The sequence below is a fragment of the Rousettus aegyptiacus genome, unplaced genomic scaffold (genome assembly GCF_014176215.1).
Source record: "Rousettus aegyptiacus isolate mRouAeg1 unplaced genomic scaffold, mRouAeg1.p scaffold_m13_p_9, whole genome shotgun sequence".
NCBI lineage: Eukaryota > Metazoa > Chordata > Mammalia > Chiroptera > Pteropodidae > Rousettus > Rousettus aegyptiacus.
In genome coordinates this window covers 17,938,859-17,957,326 of record NW_023416312.1, presented here as the reverse complement: position 1 = coordinate 17,957,326, position 18,468 = coordinate 17,938,859, and the positions used below count along the sequence as shown (strand labels likewise).

The 18,468-nt window shown below is 30.8% G+C and overlaps 1 protein-coding gene across 8 annotated transcripts in view; it reads left to right on the top strand.

Moving 5' to 3' along the window:
- Positions 1-18,468, top strand: part of DMD (dystrophin) — a 2,254,165-nt gene that overhangs the window by 986,553 nt on the left and 1,249,144 nt on the right. For all 8 annotated transcript variants that reach the window (XM_036227209.1, XM_036227208.1, XM_036227211.1 and 5 more), the window contains 2 exons: positions 9,618-9,859; positions 16,194-16,374. In XM_036227209.1, the coding sequence (XP_036083102.1) occupies positions 9,618-9,859; positions 16,194-16,374 (423 nt within the window). The remainder of the gene's footprint in view (positions 1-9,617; positions 9,860-16,193; positions 16,375-18,468) is intronic.

Sequence of the window (18,468 nt, the reverse complement as noted above, 5' to 3'; positions counted from 1 at the left end):
ATATGTAAATTGATTATAATCTGATTTTAAATAATTCTTGCAATATATTTTTCTAAACACACTAAAATTATGTAGAAAGTTCATTATCATACCTGTTTGCTAATAATATGTTTGACATTTTCTATGTTGCTTTTCATTTTTTTCATTCATATAAAAAATGTCTCCTAAAGGGAACTTTTATTTTTTAATTGTAACTTTTTACGAGTCAGGTAAAAAGAAAGTACAAAGCTAGCAAAACATTTTTCTTTCTATGAGTGAATTAATCATTGCTAACACTTTATGCCTCTAAAGCTATCTGAACAAAACATATTATTAACATTAGTGTGATTCAACTTATTTTGAATTGTCATTATTCTATTGTTACGTTTATTTCCAGATATAAGTAATTTATGAAAATCAGGGATGATTTTATTTCCAAACAAGATTTTTTTTTCAATTTTTCAAAGGATATGTTTATAAAACTGTCATAACCAAGCATAACAAATGTTTTTGTCTTTCATGTCAGCTTTTTCTAGAATGTGCTTACATTCTGGGACATGAATTTTACGTATAAATTATTTTTTGCTTAATTGCCATGTTGGCATTAAAAAGTTCAATTATCTTCCTAGACAATCTATTTATTTTCTTTTTCTAATTAGCCCCAAGACTGTATTTGCTTAAAAACAAAAATAAACAAATACGACAGCTCAGAATTAGGTTAGAAGTCATGAATATACAGTTAGTGCAAAATACTAAAATGTTATCGTTTAGATGCATTTTGCTGAGTGGTTTAGCTGATGAGTTTGACAATAGTATATTCATGTTAAATAAAATTATATGATCTAAAAATGTGTTTGTAGCTGTTATATAATTTCCCCTTTGGAACTTCATTATCAATTTTTCATTTTTATAAGCTGATGTAAAATTTATACTTTTAAATAGTCTCATTTTATAATCAAGTACCAAGTATACATTACCTCAAATCATCTGATAATAGCATACACAGAAATATTCAAAAAGCAGTTAAAATTTAAAAATAAGGGAATGATTCTTTTCTTAGTTGAAATTACATATGGGATTAAAAGAATCATATGATTAGTGATGTTATAATTTTCTAGACTATTGCCCTCATTGCTCTAACTTTTGGAAGCATGAAGAAAAATCAGGACATATACTAGGTCCTAAATATTAATTGACTGACTAAATTCTATTTAGCAAAGCAAAATTAAGATAATAATTGAGGTAATTACAATGATAATTTTGGGCAGAAAATAATAATGCTTCTGAAGGAAAATGGTAAGTTGTATAGAAAGCAAAGAACAGTAAGGGGTAGGTACAGGTTTGATCTGAGACATTCTTTATTGGTTAACCATATTGATCAAATTTTAAGCTTCTTATTATGCCAGTGAGATATGGTCTTACTGATATGTGTTTTTGCTCAAATTTAGTCTATTACTAGAGCACAACTCTGCTGCTTCATTCAATCAAACAATGTACATAATGACTAAAAAGTACACTCAGTGATTCTAACTTCTCTTTTTGTTGTTTTATTTTTCATGGTCCTTTCCAGAACAACTTGCAGGGCAGGGATTATTATAGTCAGTTTGGCTCACCTCAAAACCAAACTTTCATTTGTGTAAATTGTGAGTTAAGCCAGGCATACAATAAGTGTCTTGGGGTACCACTCCAGGTATATTTCAGAGGGACCCCAAACCCTAATTTACTATAGATAGCTCTACTAGCACAGAGCAAAAATCTAGAGTTTATTTGTGTGGCTCATGAAGCTGAAATACAAACTGAGGTTTCTCTAAACCAGATTTCCTAACAGTTAGCTCAGTAAAGTTCTTAAATTTACAAGCCCAGAATTTCCTTTCTCAAGTTTGATTTGGAGTTATAATAAAACATAACCATATAAATCACATATATTATTTTATTTACAGAAAAGGAAACAAGAGTTGAATCATGGTACTTCATTTAAAACCTCATATAAGCATCTATTTCTTCTAACTACATGTCTTGTTCTCAAAACTTAAGATATAGGCAAGTTATTGTTGTATAATGTTATATTATGCAACTAATACAAATATATATGTATATACATTTAATATATCTTCTACTGTGATAATATTTAACATATTTTTAGTGTAAAATATATATGAAGAATAACATTGAGTATAGCTATTTTAAAGAAAATATTTTAAAACTTTTTTATATGTATGCATACATACATACATAGAAAATTGAATTTTCTACTTAAAATAATTTACTGTAAGGTTAGCGTACTTTTCTAAAATATCTACAATAATTTTGTAACTCTTAAATTTTGTTTCAAAATGAAACTCTAAGATGTGCAAAAAAATTCCTTGATACTTAACATTTTATATCACTTTGACCCCAAATGGTACATCAGACATATTTCCAAATCACTTTTGCCCATTTCTAAATATCTATCAAAAAAATTAATTTTTATTACCACTTAAGACATACAGAAAACAAAATATGTTAGTTCTGAAGCAATTAATTTCTTGAAAGAATTTAAGAAAGGTACTAAGAAACAGGTAGTGGAGAATGGTCTTAAAATCGTTATAAGTGTAGAAATTACCACGATGACAATGTAGAAGTGACTTTCATTTGATGTTGCAAAGTTGTGTTAAAAATCAGTTGTATGTACTGAAGACACTATTTCTTTTAACACATGTTCAGTTTCGCATAGAATTTATGATCAATTTGAAGATAATTTTCATTTTGCTGCACCTTATCAAATGCAAAGTTATATGCAGCATATTAAAATACAGTTAATCTTCAATATAATGTGAAATTTATTATCAACTGTACTGTGAATTTAATTACGAATTTTGCAGGGACTTGGTAAGAGATTCTTATTAATTTATTTAGAATCTATTTTTTAACCAAAATAAGGAGGTTGCATAAATCATTTGCTTACTTTAAACCTATACATGAACATTTTTTTAATGAATGTCCCATTTATTTTATGAGTGTAAGGGGTCTTCATGATATTAATAGCCTACATAGAGAGGCTACAACACTACAAAGAGAGAATATTAACTAAAAATCATGTTTCTGGGGTTTTTGACATGAAATTTTGGTGTAATTTTAATGTTTTATTTATTAACTATATTTTTTGAGCTAACATTAATTTGCTGTTCCTCTGTCAACATCTATTGCTTAGGTAAGTATGAGGAGCAGTTTCATAGAGTGTTGAATGGTGGAGAGAACCTCTTCTTATGGGAGAAATTTTTCACAGATATAACCTTTATAAAACTTCTTGTCAATATATCAGATTAGCGTTAGTCTCAAGAAATTGTTCACTTCCTAGAACTTTAATGAGAATAAGTGTACCTAGTGATCTAATTATGTATCCTATACCTGTGTGATACTGAGAATGGGAGGTTCCAAATTTTGACTTATTCCATTTTTTAAAAAGGATACATATAAACTTCTTCGAGGTTTATTTTTATATTGCTTTATTTAAACAAAAAAGTTTAAAATAATTAAATTTTATAAAATTTTAGCAACTAAATATGGGAAAGAATCTTGCTACTATATCAATACTATTGATTATTAATTAATGAATTCTGATTTCCAAAATTTTTATTTTGAGTAGTTTTTAACTGATTTGCTACTTCGAAGTAAAAGCTTTATAGTGTATGAGTGAAATTATGGGATTTCAGGACAATCTAGAACAAATGCTTAGACTTATTCTTAATTTTTGTAAAATAATATTCTTCCATACATTGTCTATATGCAAGGATATATAATATAGATTTATAAATATATAATTTCCTATTGGTCATGAATTTAAAAACCTAGTTTAGATAAGTTGTTTCATTAATATTGAAATTACCAAAAAATAATGACATCACAACAGTCATCTGAAAACATATATAAGGATAGTTTAATTTCCCCTTCTTTAAGGTGTGGAATGCTTTCAACCACAATTTCCAGAGGAGATATTTTAATTACCTAATAGGGTTAGTGATGTTTCTTAAATTAAATCGTGCTTCACTTTTAATTTCTAATTGTAGTTTTCTGTGTATTAAGAGCCTGAAGACAATCACATTAAAGAAATGTTTAAATAAAAGTAGTAATTATTAGTATATAAGACTAGAAGAACATCTCAAAACTATCATCCCCACAGCATTAGCTTATATAGTGTTTAACACAATACCTAATAGTAAGTCTGCTAAGGAGCATAATTAAATAGCATAGACTGATAACACACAGATGAGAGCTCCGAATATTAATTACATAACTGTATTTTTAGTATTTTGTTTTATAACTCATTAAGCACTTCATATGTATATCATCAGAATTTGGACAAAATTTTGTCAGATGGGCAAGGGCAGGTATTTTTATAGTCAGTTTGGTTCACCTCAAAGCCAAATTCTCATTATGTTTGCTTCACTATTTGTAGTTGTTCAGACCCTCTATTATGAATGAGCAGCTTTCCACAGTTGCACCCATTTTCTCTTCTCTTTCTCTTTCCTGAGTTCTGGGAAATTTGATTTATGTCTCCTGTTTCTCCATGGGGCACATGGGATAATGGTCTACACAGAGTTCACACTCAATAAATCTTGTTAATTGACAGACACATTTTTCTTTAATCTCCAAAGGTAGAGACCAGTGTGTGTGTGTGTGTGTGTGTGTGTGTGTGTGTGTGTGTGTGTGTGAAGGGAGGAGATTATAGTAATCACTGTTGTAGAAAATTAGTCACAAAAACAAATATTAGTTGGAATCAGACTTTTATCTTTATAATTCAATGATGTTTATAAATATAATGTAAAAAACTATATTAGTAAATTTATATATTATATTTACTAGAGGTGTTGACTTTTATATAAAGCTATTAATTTTTAAAAGGTATTATTTAAAAAAAAACATGACATAGCAGTCGTATAAAAGTTAGCGTGGTCAAAGAAATCTCTAGAATTTAGCCTATAATACTCAGACCCTATCTTCATGGACTCTGAATAAACTTCCGTTATATTTTAGGCTGTTACATTGAATGCCAAATGAATTTGTAATGACCCTCGCTTAATATACAAAACAATCAGACACTATTTATTAGCAACTTTAAGTTTTCATTCCAAATACTCTTCTAATTCGAGAGCACTGAAAACACAGGGTTTTGCATTATTCTACCCTGGCTTCATGGCTAATGATGAATATACTTGATGAGGAATACTTCACTTTAAGTGGCAGTTCTAAAGTACTTGCATGGAAGGTGGTGCACAATTAAAATTATTCTAACAGTCTGTTATGCACTGTACACAAGTAATAAAATTAATGGATGCACTTCAAGTAATGATCCATTTCCTCTGGGTGCAATATATTTATTCACAGACTATTTCAGGAGTTGTTTAGAATATGAGATGTGAATAGATTATGATCCATTATCCCTGAGATTTTAATGTGCCGCTACAAAATGGTTTCCATAAGTATTGTTTATAAAGCCGGGTGAGTTAGTGTTTGTATTCTTAAGTAGCTAACAAAAAATTAGAAAAACAGATGCTCAAATAATTGGTACTTAAAACTTTGCAGATATTTACACTTACAAACTGTCATAGAACTTAAAATGTTCAGTTAAGGAGCATAATTCTATGAAGTACACATAAAACAATTATATATAATAGTAAAATTATTCACATGCGAGTGTTCGCTTGGGAAACAGTACCCTTATTTATTCTACCAATGTTTTAAGGGGCTTTCTTGTAATAGATAATAGATGACCATTTAATTCATGAAGCTGAAGTAATGGCATTTATAATTTTAGTTTAAGAAATAAACATTAAGTAATATGACATATGACAGTGCTTTTGATCCCTCTCCCAAGTATTTTAAAGCAAACGTGAAGCAAGAGAGACTGTGTGTGTGTTTGTATTTGGTTTTTGCACCCGGGGATAGTGCTCCCTTCATATTTGTATTTGTATAAAGTAAGCTATTTATTTGGTGTTGAATGAATTGACAAGTGCATTGTGTTTATTCCATGCTAACTCTAAGCTGAGAATTCTATCAAGTACTGCCGGTGGAGCCATTTTTCTTACAGGGGTTTGTTGTTAGGCACAGATCATATTCTAGTTGAGCAGGAAGCATATTCACATGTGAATTAATACAATATTTACATACAAATCCTTTATAATAAGATGTTTTATTATCAGGAGCCACCATCCTACCTTTGCCAGTGACATCTAGAAATTTTTGTTTTTAATTTTTGGCATGGATGTCCTTTATAACTTTAATTTCAAACGATTATAGATGTATGACCAAGTATTCCAAGATTCCCTACTAAACTCTAGGATTCATCACTGGTTGATAAAATTTCTTTTAAAAATTTATACATACACTTTTTGTATTCCATACCCATGCCATATTATATAAAGTTAGCACTAACTTTAAAAATATTAGTCATTTATTTTTCATAAATGATTCCATTCATTGCACCCCCAGTTTCAACATTTGTAAGATCTAATCTCTTGTTTCCTATACATTCCTTTTCATTTATTTATATTAACATTGCTTAATATTTATTGGTTGCCTGGTATATGTCAGACTTTGTCTTACTACTTCATACATGTTAATTTGGAGCCCTCATAGGTATCCTATAAGGTTCATTCTATTTTATTTTCATTAAGTGGATGAGACCCATCGAAATTAAATAACTGAACCCAGTTCACCCATCTAGTGAAGGGGGTCAAATCTGAATTCAGATTTACTAATACCAGAGCTCTTATTATGAATTTCTAGATTTTTCTGCCTGCCTTAACCATTTATCCTAATATGGATATACTTCTTTTATCTTTTATTTTATTTGAATTGCCTTTATTCAGTTATAAAAATCAATATGCTGTTAAGTAGAGAATATTGTAGATTACATAGTAGATTTCTACAAAATTCCCTTTTCTCATTTTTTTAATTCCTTTTACAGTGATGCTTAGTATCAACATTTTTTGGCATAACATATCAAGCTGATACTTTTGGGTAATGATCAACAAGGATTTACTAAATTCTATCTCTGGATTTTAATAGATACCACAGAACCTATTGGTACTTTATTATAGTTTGAGTTATATTTTCATGATTATGTTAACATGTGTTATTTATATTGAATATTAACTCATGATTTTATTTTTTCATGCTGAAGGTTGTCCTATGGTTGACCTCTCTAAGGGGCAGTGAGATATTTCTCTTTGTATTCCTTTATTTAGATAAATGTTAAATAAGACTAAATCCAGTAGTAGTCCATCAGTCTCTTTAAATTACTTTAGCATCTCTTATTTGCCTATCTTGGACGAGGACTACCATGCACTTCCTTCTTCTAAGTGCCTATTCAAGTTTAATATATGCTAAAAATATTTTTCTTAAACATCTGATCATTTAGATCCATGGCACGTTTGTGAGTCCTTATTTAATATAATTTAAAATTTCTCACATTTGTATTTTTTAAATTATTTCATTTTCCAGCAATAATGTCAGCATTATATTGTAATACTTTTTCCTCAAACCAAGTGCCTATATGACTGGAGTTTTGGATTCTCCTCTTAGATGTAACAGTTGTTATTTTTTTACAACTATAATTACTTAGCGGTATTCTCAAAACATTTGGCATAATTCTTGATCACTGCTCAAAACTAAATTATCACAAACAGTATATCACACAACACATTCAGATATCTCAATAAGACCAATTGCTTTCTTAACTATTAGGAGAGAATTAGAAGAATATTTAGCTCCTGCAAACCACATGCTGCCTCTTATAGATGTATATATGAAGACATGTTTATATTATCTTTATACACTTTATTTTTTCAATTATTATTTTTATGAGGCTAACGTGAAAATTAAATGAATTGATATGTGTAAACATTTAGAGCATGTTTGCTATTATTATTTTGTGGCATGCTAAGCCACATGCATTGTTTATGTCATAGAAATGATGTGGATTATTAAATTATCCTACTATTTATTGGCCTTGGAATGTCTACTGCAAGGCTCAATGAATTTTGTGCTCTTTCACTGGATCTTCCTGGGCCCCAACTCCATGACTTTCCATTGTTGGGAGGAAGCTGGACCTTAGATCTTTGTACTTTGAGAACTTTAAATTATTTTTTTAAATGTATCAGCCGAAGAATGAGGAACAGGTTTCCAATAATATTTACATAGTCTCTTTTCTCCAATATCATCTCAGGTAGCGTCAAACTTTGAAGTTAGAGTTATATTTCAAATGAATTGAGAGCATAACATAATTACAACAAAATGAAAATTAGAATATCAGAGCAAAGGAAAATAGAAAGATAAAATAATATAGTCGTTGAATTCAAATCCATATTTCTCAGTCTTTAAAAAGAGTGCACAGCATGTACAAGTTACCAGAACCACAGGGCTTATGTTTGTTAGCAATGGTCTTCAGACTTTTTAATAACTTAACTTCTTATTAACTAAATCATATATCAGAAAGTGGAGTAAAATGAATATTCGTAAAAAGAGTCTCCTACACAATTTAGTCTTCACTAAATTACTCAAGATATTTTAATCTAGAGGAAGAATATGATAGTTTATGATCCATTTTGAGATGCCTATGGATATACGTAGGGATATTCAGCATTTCAAAAATATATAAAAGTTATCAGTGCTACATAGCTATATTTTTTAAATGGATATCATGTTTAATATTTTATGCAATGTAATTTAAAAAGTTACTATATAAACTAATATATATGTGTGTATAAGCATATCTAAATTTTGTTAACTACCTTTAGAGAATGAATATTTTAGCACATAGCATTATATGATACTGCTTTCATGCTATATATACGATAACATATACTTGGATTGACATTAATCATATATCATGACAAAATTTAAATAAGATAATATATATTAAAAGACAGCCTATTCCTTAACACGTAGTGGGTTCTCCAGAAGGTTAAAGATGGTAACAAGGTGTTTTTATTTCCATGTTGCCTTTGATAGATTTTAAAACTTTCAGATCAACCTCTACATTTGGAAATGATATGCAAATATTATGAAAACATTTTTAGCAATTAGAAAGATTTTTTTCCTCATAGTTGCTTCAGTTCTTTGGATCCATAGACTGCTTATTTCTGGCTTTCTATAGCAAAAAGAGAATTACCGATTTTGGATACTTACCTTTTTACCTTTTTAATAAAATAATCAAGATAAAGAATTTCAACTAATTTCCAAACCATTTTTAAAAATAAAAATGTAAGTTAGTTTTTAATGATACATTTTAATAATGTAAGCAATATTTAACATTTATTTGGAAACAACCAGAAGGTTATTTGTCCATAATCAATACTCCACCCCCTGTCAGAGCTTTGACCATTTTTTAAATGTAAGTATATTCTAATCTACTACATCTTACATGTTCTTATTTATTATTTTTTTCAATCATAGTTTTGATAAGATACAACTCTAATAATTTGTAATCATTAATACAGAGCTCATCTTGGTATTTTTACTCCTTTATCAGTAAATAAACAACTTGCTTGAAATGATTTATCTGAAGAATACTTTTAAACTTAAGATGCATTGGTTTTCAGATAATGTCTTTCAGTCTGTGGCTTCAGTGGGTATATTTTAAAAATCTTTATTTCTAGAGGGTGTTAATGCTGACAGCATAAAACAAGCCTCAGAACAACTGAACAGCCGGTGGATCGAGTTCTGCCAGTTGCTAAGTGAGAGACTTAACTGGCTGGAGTATCAGAACAACATCATCACTTTCTATAATCAGCTACAACAATTGGAGCAGATGACAACCACTGCTGAAAACTGGTTGAAAACCCAACCCACCACCACCTCAGAGCCAGCAGCGATTAAAAGCCAGTTAAAAATTTGTAAGGTAAGAATCTTTCCTCCTATTTGAAGCTTAAGCAATAGGAATTCCTTGGAAATTTCCAGAAGAATAGCAAATCATATAATGATAAAATTTCTCTTTTAATGATGCCATTAAACATAGTAAAGATCAAAATAGAAGCAAAGAGAATTGGTTTAAGTAGGTGACACATGGATGCTTGAATTCTAAAAAAAAATGTATTTACAGTAGTTACACACGGCTAATTGATTTTATCAGTTTGCAAAATGATGAAGCAGTTTTGGAGTATGAAAGCACACGTACCCTGAGTGAAATGGCCAATAATTTGAAAGTCTTTCTTATGACAGCTCATGTGCTCAGAGCAAAAACCCAGTCATATGCTGAAATGTGGAATCCACACACACACACACACAAGCAGATGATATACTGTGTAATCGAATAGATTTGGAAGATCTTTAAAACTGACAGTCCATTCAAATTAGAATAGCTTAAAGAAGATTTCTTTGCAGAAATACTTTATAAACATGCTTGGAGGACAGAAAAACCACAAGAGATAGTAGGGTAACCCATCATCAGAGCAGTTACTATTCTTAAAGCAGAGAGATCAGAGAGAGGGATGTTACAGAAACCCAGATGGAAAAAGTCAGATGCCATTTGTAAAGGTTGCCAGAGGAGCCAGCCCAAGTGTCATCGCAGAAATGGAGCCAGAAAAAGAAACAACCTACTTCTCTCTCCTCTCTGCCTCCAGAATCTGAATAGGGCTTCACATTGATTAAACTTAATCAGAAGGCAAAGGACAAGGATCTATAGCATATAAATGTCATTTTCTTGAGTCACAGGAGAAGGCTGGAAAGTGAATCTGGAAAGGCAAACAACATATGACTGGCACAAGAGGCCCTGAGAAAGAGATTAAAAGAGTATATCTGCAAGTGTAAGAAAATGAGATATTTAATAATGTCAATCACTTGAACTTTTGGCATAGTTACTATGTGCTACGCAATTTTCTTGGGAAGTGGGAAATTGATGAGAGGATAGATGAAGAGGTTTCCAAGGTGAGCCTTAATGATAGACAGTTGTCTGGGTTCAATATAAAAAGCAATAAATGGAGGTTAATCTGCACACTTTGAAAAGAATGATTTAAATAATGAGAGACTGGAGATAATTGACAAGGTTGGTTTTGGGGTGGTATTGAACCCAGAAAATGATGAAAAATACAAAGCTATTAAAAAACAACTGAAGGATTCATTTCTTTAAATATTGGACCTACAGCTTTAATAGGAAGTAAATAAACCTGGAAAACATATATTTTGGGCAAAGAATATTGTACAGAAAAGCCTTTAGTTTATTAGGCAAATATACAAATCTAGGACTTTCTATATTTAGACATATTTTTCTATTAAAGAGTAGAATCCATAACTTTTTTTCTGCGAATCAAAGGAATAACCCACCTATATTATTTTTCGTAATAAAAAATCTGATGATATTACTTAACTTGTTCTTGAGATTCAGATATAGAAGTTAATAATAACATCTAAAAAACTGATTCAGCCATAAAATAAACATTCAATGTGCCCAAGATTGATACTACGTATATTAACTGGCTGGGGCTGTCATAACAAATACCATAGAATGTGTGGCTTAAACAATAGGAATTTATTTTCTGACAGTTCCAGAGCCTGGAATGTCCAAGATCAAGGTCTTAATAGGTTTTGGCTTCTGGTGAGAGCTCTCTTCCTGTCTTGCAGACAGCTGCCTTCTTACTATGTCCTCATGTGGCCTTTCTTCGGTGCGTGAGCTTGTAGGGAGAGAGAATAATCTTTCTTGTAAGGCCACCAATTCTATTAGATATGGACACCACTCTTCCAACTTCGTTTAACCTTTACTACTTCCTAAAAGTACTATCACAAAATATGGTCATATTGTGGGTAAGGGCCTCAACATATAAATTTTAGGGAATATAATTCATTCCATAGCATTCTGACACTGCTGTCTCCCCTTCATGTTCTTCTCATATGCCAGAAACCACAAAAGTCAGAATTCATTTTGACATCGACTCTAAAGTCCAAAGTCTCCTCTAAATATTATTTAAATCACATGTGTGTGAGAATCAAGGTATTGTACATCCTGAGACAAAATTTATCTCCTGCTGTGGACCTGTGAAACCAGATAATTTATATGCTTCCAAAATGTGATGTTGGGACAGGCAGAAGAAAAAGACACCCATTCTAAAAGGAGAAAAAAATAGAGAAGAAGGAAGGGGTTATGTGTTCTAAACAAGTCCAAAATATGTCAAGGCAAATTCCACTGGGTTTAAAGACTTGGGAATAATCCTCTTTGGTTCAATGTCCTGCCTTCCAGTCCTGTCAGGCCTATGGTTCTACCTTCAGGACCCCCTGGGGCAGCAGTCACTTAAGTTTGGACAACATTAGAGTACATACATTAACCCTGCCTTCATAGTGCTTACCTAGAGTAGGGGACAGAGACATTAAGGAAGTGATTAAATACATAGATGCAAAAATACCACTGGGACAAATGCTTTAATCAAAGTTACATAATTCTGGGAGAATGCCTAAAAGGGAAAACCTAACCTAGACAGAGCCACCAAGGACAGCTTCCTTGAGGCAGGTGCATCTGAGTTAAGACTTTTAGGATGAGTTGAAATTGAGAGCATAGCATGGCAAGAGTCTTTAGGCAGAAGGAATATGGTGGAAGGGAGTAGTAAAAAACAAGGAACTGCAAGAAGGCCAATGTGACTGCTGAGCATAGTGGGGCAGGAGCATAAGTTGAAAGATGGAGGCCAAAAGGCAGGCATATAGGAGACAAAGGAAGGACTGTTGGGGCATGCTAGAACCTTGGTCTTTATTTGAGGAACAAATGGAGATCACTGGAGGTTGTATATCTTAAATATTCTCTTGAGGTTAGGGAAGTCATCCTAAGTGAAATCATTTACTTTTCTGCATTCAGCCACAAAGTTTCAAATTCTTATGATACAATTCCACCCCTCTTCATTGCCCCTTACTCTTTCTCTCTGCCCCATTGATTTTTATTAATTTGAAGAATCACCTTAGGTAAAATATTTAGCAGATAAGTGCAATGTTATTTATACAATGGTTAAAATAATACTATTTGGCTATGATTAATGATAGATAAGTAAATTATTCCATCCTGTTCGTCAATGCATTGTTATTTGATGATTTTTTTTTCTTAGAGTACAGATTAAGCTCAAAATTTAATACTCGCCAGAACTGGTTCTTAATATGTTGGTAGTTAGAGAGCCTTTTTGGAATTGGAAGAGATCTATGAATCCTTTCCTGAGAAAGATATAAAACTTTTCCCTCAGATCAAATTATAATTTTAAAGGAAAAACAGAATCAGGGAAGATGCCTCACTCTGGAGTACCAAACACACTTAGGCCTTTTTATGGAAATAATGACTAATTGTTAACATCTTTTAAATGTTAAATATTTCAGATCAAAATGATCTCTCCTAAAATTTGTTCTCAGAACTTTAAGGTCTTAACGGAACATTTGCCCAAATGTTTAATTAGTTTCAAATTCCCCTGTGTTTTGCAGAACACATTTTACTGTACTATACCTCCTTCTATAGCTCCCTCAACAGGAAGAATGAAAGCCCTCCATCTGGCCAAATGTAAATCAGGTTCTTATATGTTTCACAGCAGAAGTCAATGCTGCCATTTGCAAGCCTGGTGTACAAAGTGCATATCTATAATTCTATACTCAAAACACAGAATATTGCTCTTTACCTCTTGTCTCATTCTTCCTCCTTGGATATACACCTGCCTTCTAGAACTTGATTGAAAGGCTTTATATTTGAACGGAAGGCATGGGTCACCTCCTCATTTATTTAAATGTCTCTCATCTTCACCTATGAAAAGAATTTGATTGTCAGAGATTAACCTACCTGAATCAGCTGATACATTTATAACCATTATACTACCATTCCTCTGAATGTTATCTTTTTTATTAAAATTTATTGGACCAACATCAATTAATAAAATCAAAGAAGTTTCCAGTATACAATTCAACAGTATGTCATGTATGTATGTATGTATGTATGTATGTGTGTGTGTATATACATATATATATATATATATATTAAATTGCATGTCATTTTTATATCTTCTAAAACTCATAACAAGTGGCATTGTCTATTAGGTAGTCTTGCTGCTGTGAAAGGCTCTACGTGATAAATTTACCTCATTTGATTCTAAGATAAAAGTTACTCTTCAAAAGACTATGTTTGCATCTAAAAATAACTGTTATTTTTACTTTTCACTTTGATGTCCAAGAAGCTCTGGGTTATATTTAATTCATAATTACTGTGATTCTTTCAATTTTCCTCTCCTTTTAATTGGTTTATAATCCAGTTTTTAATTTTTTTTTTTGTTTAGGCAAGGCAACCTTTGGTTGACCTCATGGATTGCAAGGACCTTGTCATTTTACAATCCCTTGGTTTTTTTTTACTTTTTTATACCTATAGCATTTGGTCTTCCTAGGTGGTCTCCCATCCAAGTACTAACCAGGCCTAACGCTACTTAACTTCCGAGATCAGACAGGATTGGGCTTGTTCAGGGTAGCATGGCTATATAGACAGTTTTAAAATTTTGATTATCCTGCTTTTTACATTTTAAATGGTAAATGATCCTAAAGTACTTTTTTCTAAAAGTAGAATAGGTACAAATTATAAGTAAACGACCATGGTAATGATACTTTTCTTTCTTTTTATTTTTAATCTTTAGTTTTATTTTATTTTTTATGATTAAAAATATTGAGGTGACATTGATCAACAAAATCCAGTAAATTTCAAGTGCACAATTCAACCATATATCATATATGTTGTGTTGTATGTTCACCACCCATAATAATACTTTTAAAAAGAGCATTTTGAAATGTGTTTACATTCAAATTATATATGTATCAGATACATATGAATTTCAACTTTACTGGGAACAAGAGTATGAAAACATTTTTATAAAGAACAGCGCTGTTCAAAAGAAATAGAATTCAAGCTACAAATTTGGGCCACGTATGTAATTTTAAATGTTCTAGACGAGACATTGAAAAAGAAAAAAGAAACAGGTAAACAAATTTCAATAATGTATTTTATTTAACCCAATATATCAAAAATATCATTTCAAGATTTAATAATATTTAAAACTATGAGAGTTTGTATATTTTCATACTAAGTCTTCAAAATTCAGGATATGTTTTATATAATGACAGCACATCTAAATTTGGACTAGACACATTTCAGGTGCTCAGTAGCCACATGTGACTAGTGACTACTATGTTAGATAGCACAGAAGAGTGTCTATGTGAATTTTTCATCCAAACCATGATACTGTTGAAAGTGAAAGGGATGTTATTAATAATTACATCAAGAAAATAAGAAAAAAGTAGTCACCCTAATTAAAACAATGGTAATTGCCTATTTAGTCAGGAGAAGTGACATGATCATACAAAAGATAGATAATTATAGACATGAATATATATATGTGTGTATATATATATAAATATTACATAGGTTACATATACATATATACACATATGTTAATATATACACATATTACATATATTATATATACATATTAAGTATATACTAATATTTATAAACACATTTATAATTTAATGTAGTATGTATGAATGTAAATATGTGTGGACATATAATTTATATTCTACATAAATGAATTTAAAGAAAAAATAAATATTGTTTATTAAACTTAGAATTTGAAGCAAAGTCACATGACTTTGAGATGAGGGGTATAGAGGACCATGCATGTTTGATTTATAGAAAGAATATAAGGTTATTTATAGTACTTTTCACCCATACACATTCATGCCCATTAATGTTCTAAATCAGGAGTCCCGAACCCTCAGGCCTCAGACTGGTACCAGTCTGTAACCTCTTAGGAACCAGGCCACACATCAGGAGGTGAGGGGAGGGTGGGCAAGCGAGTGAAGTTTCATCTGTATTTGCAGCCGCTCCCCAGCACTAGCATCACCACCTCAGCTCTACCTCAGATCATCAGGCATTAGATTCTCAGGATCCCTGGTACCTGGTGCCAAAAAGGTGGGGACTGCTGCTCTAAATAATGTCATTTTGAAATTTAAATGCATTTATATATGATGATCTCTATTGAATGAAGAGCCAAGGTATTCTTAAATTAATGATGACCTGTACTAGAGGCTTGCCTAAACCATCATAGATGTTTCTTATCAATTTTTTGATAAAGGTTTTAAGCTAAGCTTGCATCGTGTCCTCTTAACATCTTTCTTTGCAAAAATGTAATGTATACAAAGAGAAAATGTTATTTATTTTCATACCCTAAATTATGGTACAGGATGAAGTTAACCGGCTGTCAGCTCTTCAGCCACAAATTGAGCGATTAAAAATTCAAAGCATAGCCCTGAAAGAGAAAGGACAAGGGCCAGTGTTCCTGGATGCAGACTTTGTGGCCTTTACAAATCATTTTAACCAAGTCTTTGCGGATGTGCAGGCCAGAGAAAAAGAACTACAGACAAGTAAGTAAAAACGCTTAAAATGGCGTTGATGTTTTGCAAATTAGATATTTAAGAAGAAAAGAGAAAGTACTAACATGAAAGAACAATTTCTATCAAAGGAACCACCCTCCGTACAACCATAGTAACAAATAATGAAATACCCTTGTTGGAAAATATATGTTATATTTCTATTTCTATTCCTTTTTCCCCTATAATAATTTCATGACTGTGAGGCATAAATAAAGTGCATGTTTTATATAGTCATAACTTCTCTTTGGTGAGTAGCAACTTTTACAATCAGACATTTTTGAACAGTTTTTTTTAATTTATTTTTTATGGTGACATTGGTTAACAAAATCCAATAAGTTTCAGCTGTACACTTTAACAGTAAGGCATATATATGTTTACACTGTGTGTTCATCTCCCATAGTTAGATTACTTTCTGTCACCACATATTTGATCCCCTTTACCCTGTCTACCTCCTCCCGCCTCCTTACCAATGAAGTAAGTAAAGGAGCATTTGAAATCCTGTTAGGTTTTTGTTAATTCCAGTTTTCTTTATGTACAGGATATTTAGCTGGACATCTTACTAATACTTCTTTCAATTTATATGAAGATTATTATAGCCGTAGAATACATGTGACAACTGAAACTCAGAAAAGGATAAACTATTCTTTGAACTGCATTTTACTATCCGTTCACTATGACTATATAAGATCCTATTTTTCTCATTTAATGATAAAATATAAGGGTGGAGCAATTATGCAAATGCCTACCATATGACTAGCAAATATTTAAAGATGTCTCTTTTGTCTCTCATCAATTTGCTCTTGTGATATTAATACATAGTATCTGGTCCAAAATATCCCTACTCATCAGCTTACTTTTTAAGACAAAAATTCCTTTGACAGACAAGTTTGTAAACAAACACTTTTAAGCATCAGTAAATGAGTTTTTGGTCCACCGTATACATACATGCATATGTATACATGTACATACAAAGGAATATAGAGTAAAATTGGATTTAAAGACATTATATAAAAATACTTTTAAAAATGTATTCCTCAAATTTGTTTTGAGAAGCACAATAAAATTTTTCTTTTCTACTAAAATTTTAATTAGTTGAAAAACAAAGTTTTAAATTGCTTTTCTTTGTAAATATCTAAAGAATTTACCACATAATAACATTTCTAGGATTGGTACAGTGATATCCATGAAGCTTTCTCAACGTTCCTAGATTTTTATTTTTATTTCTTGCTGAAGTCATGGAATGAACTGAATAAAACAAACAGTAAATACATATTTTTCTTTTCATTTCCAAATCGTTTTTGCTGAGAGTCTATTTTCCTGATAATGAATTAAGTAATACATCTTTTCAATAATGTCAGCTCCCTCTAGTGGATTTCAATATATTTGTTGCTGGGTTTTTATAAAATCAATTGGGGAAAAGATTGTGAATGTCCTACATTTTCAAACATTGACCTACTTTACAATAATGCATTTTTTGTCATAAAATCCATAAACCTTTCTTAAAATCAAATACATTTTAATAGTTATACTGGAACTCATGGGAAAAAGAGCTTATTCACTGGGAAATTATTTTAATTACATGTACCTGTTATATAAGTTTTGACGTTTTTTTTCTTTTTATTTTAAAGATGTTCAGAATATTGTTGTTTGATGATAACTGAGATTTGACTATGATACTATAATATAAATATATAGGAATATGTGCTTTTTGTCCATACAGCCATCAATCTATCCATCCATATTATCCTGTTTTCTTTATCTTTCATACATATGATGATTCTTTTAAAACTGCCATTTTCACTCCATTGATCTCTAAATTAAATGTCCTTCCTTCTACTTTATTTGCCAGAACATCAGTAACAATTTTGCTGTCTTGGAAAGATTGTCTTGATTAATCAATAATCATTAAATATTGATTATAAATGAATTATAAATTATACAATTTATAGATGTATATATAATTTATGTTTGTTATATATTATTTAATTTCATCTTTACTTTTTTACTTTTTTTTACACTGTCCTCACAATGAAACAATAATGATTTAAGTGTCCTTTGGTGAAAATTGATATGAAAAAATATTAA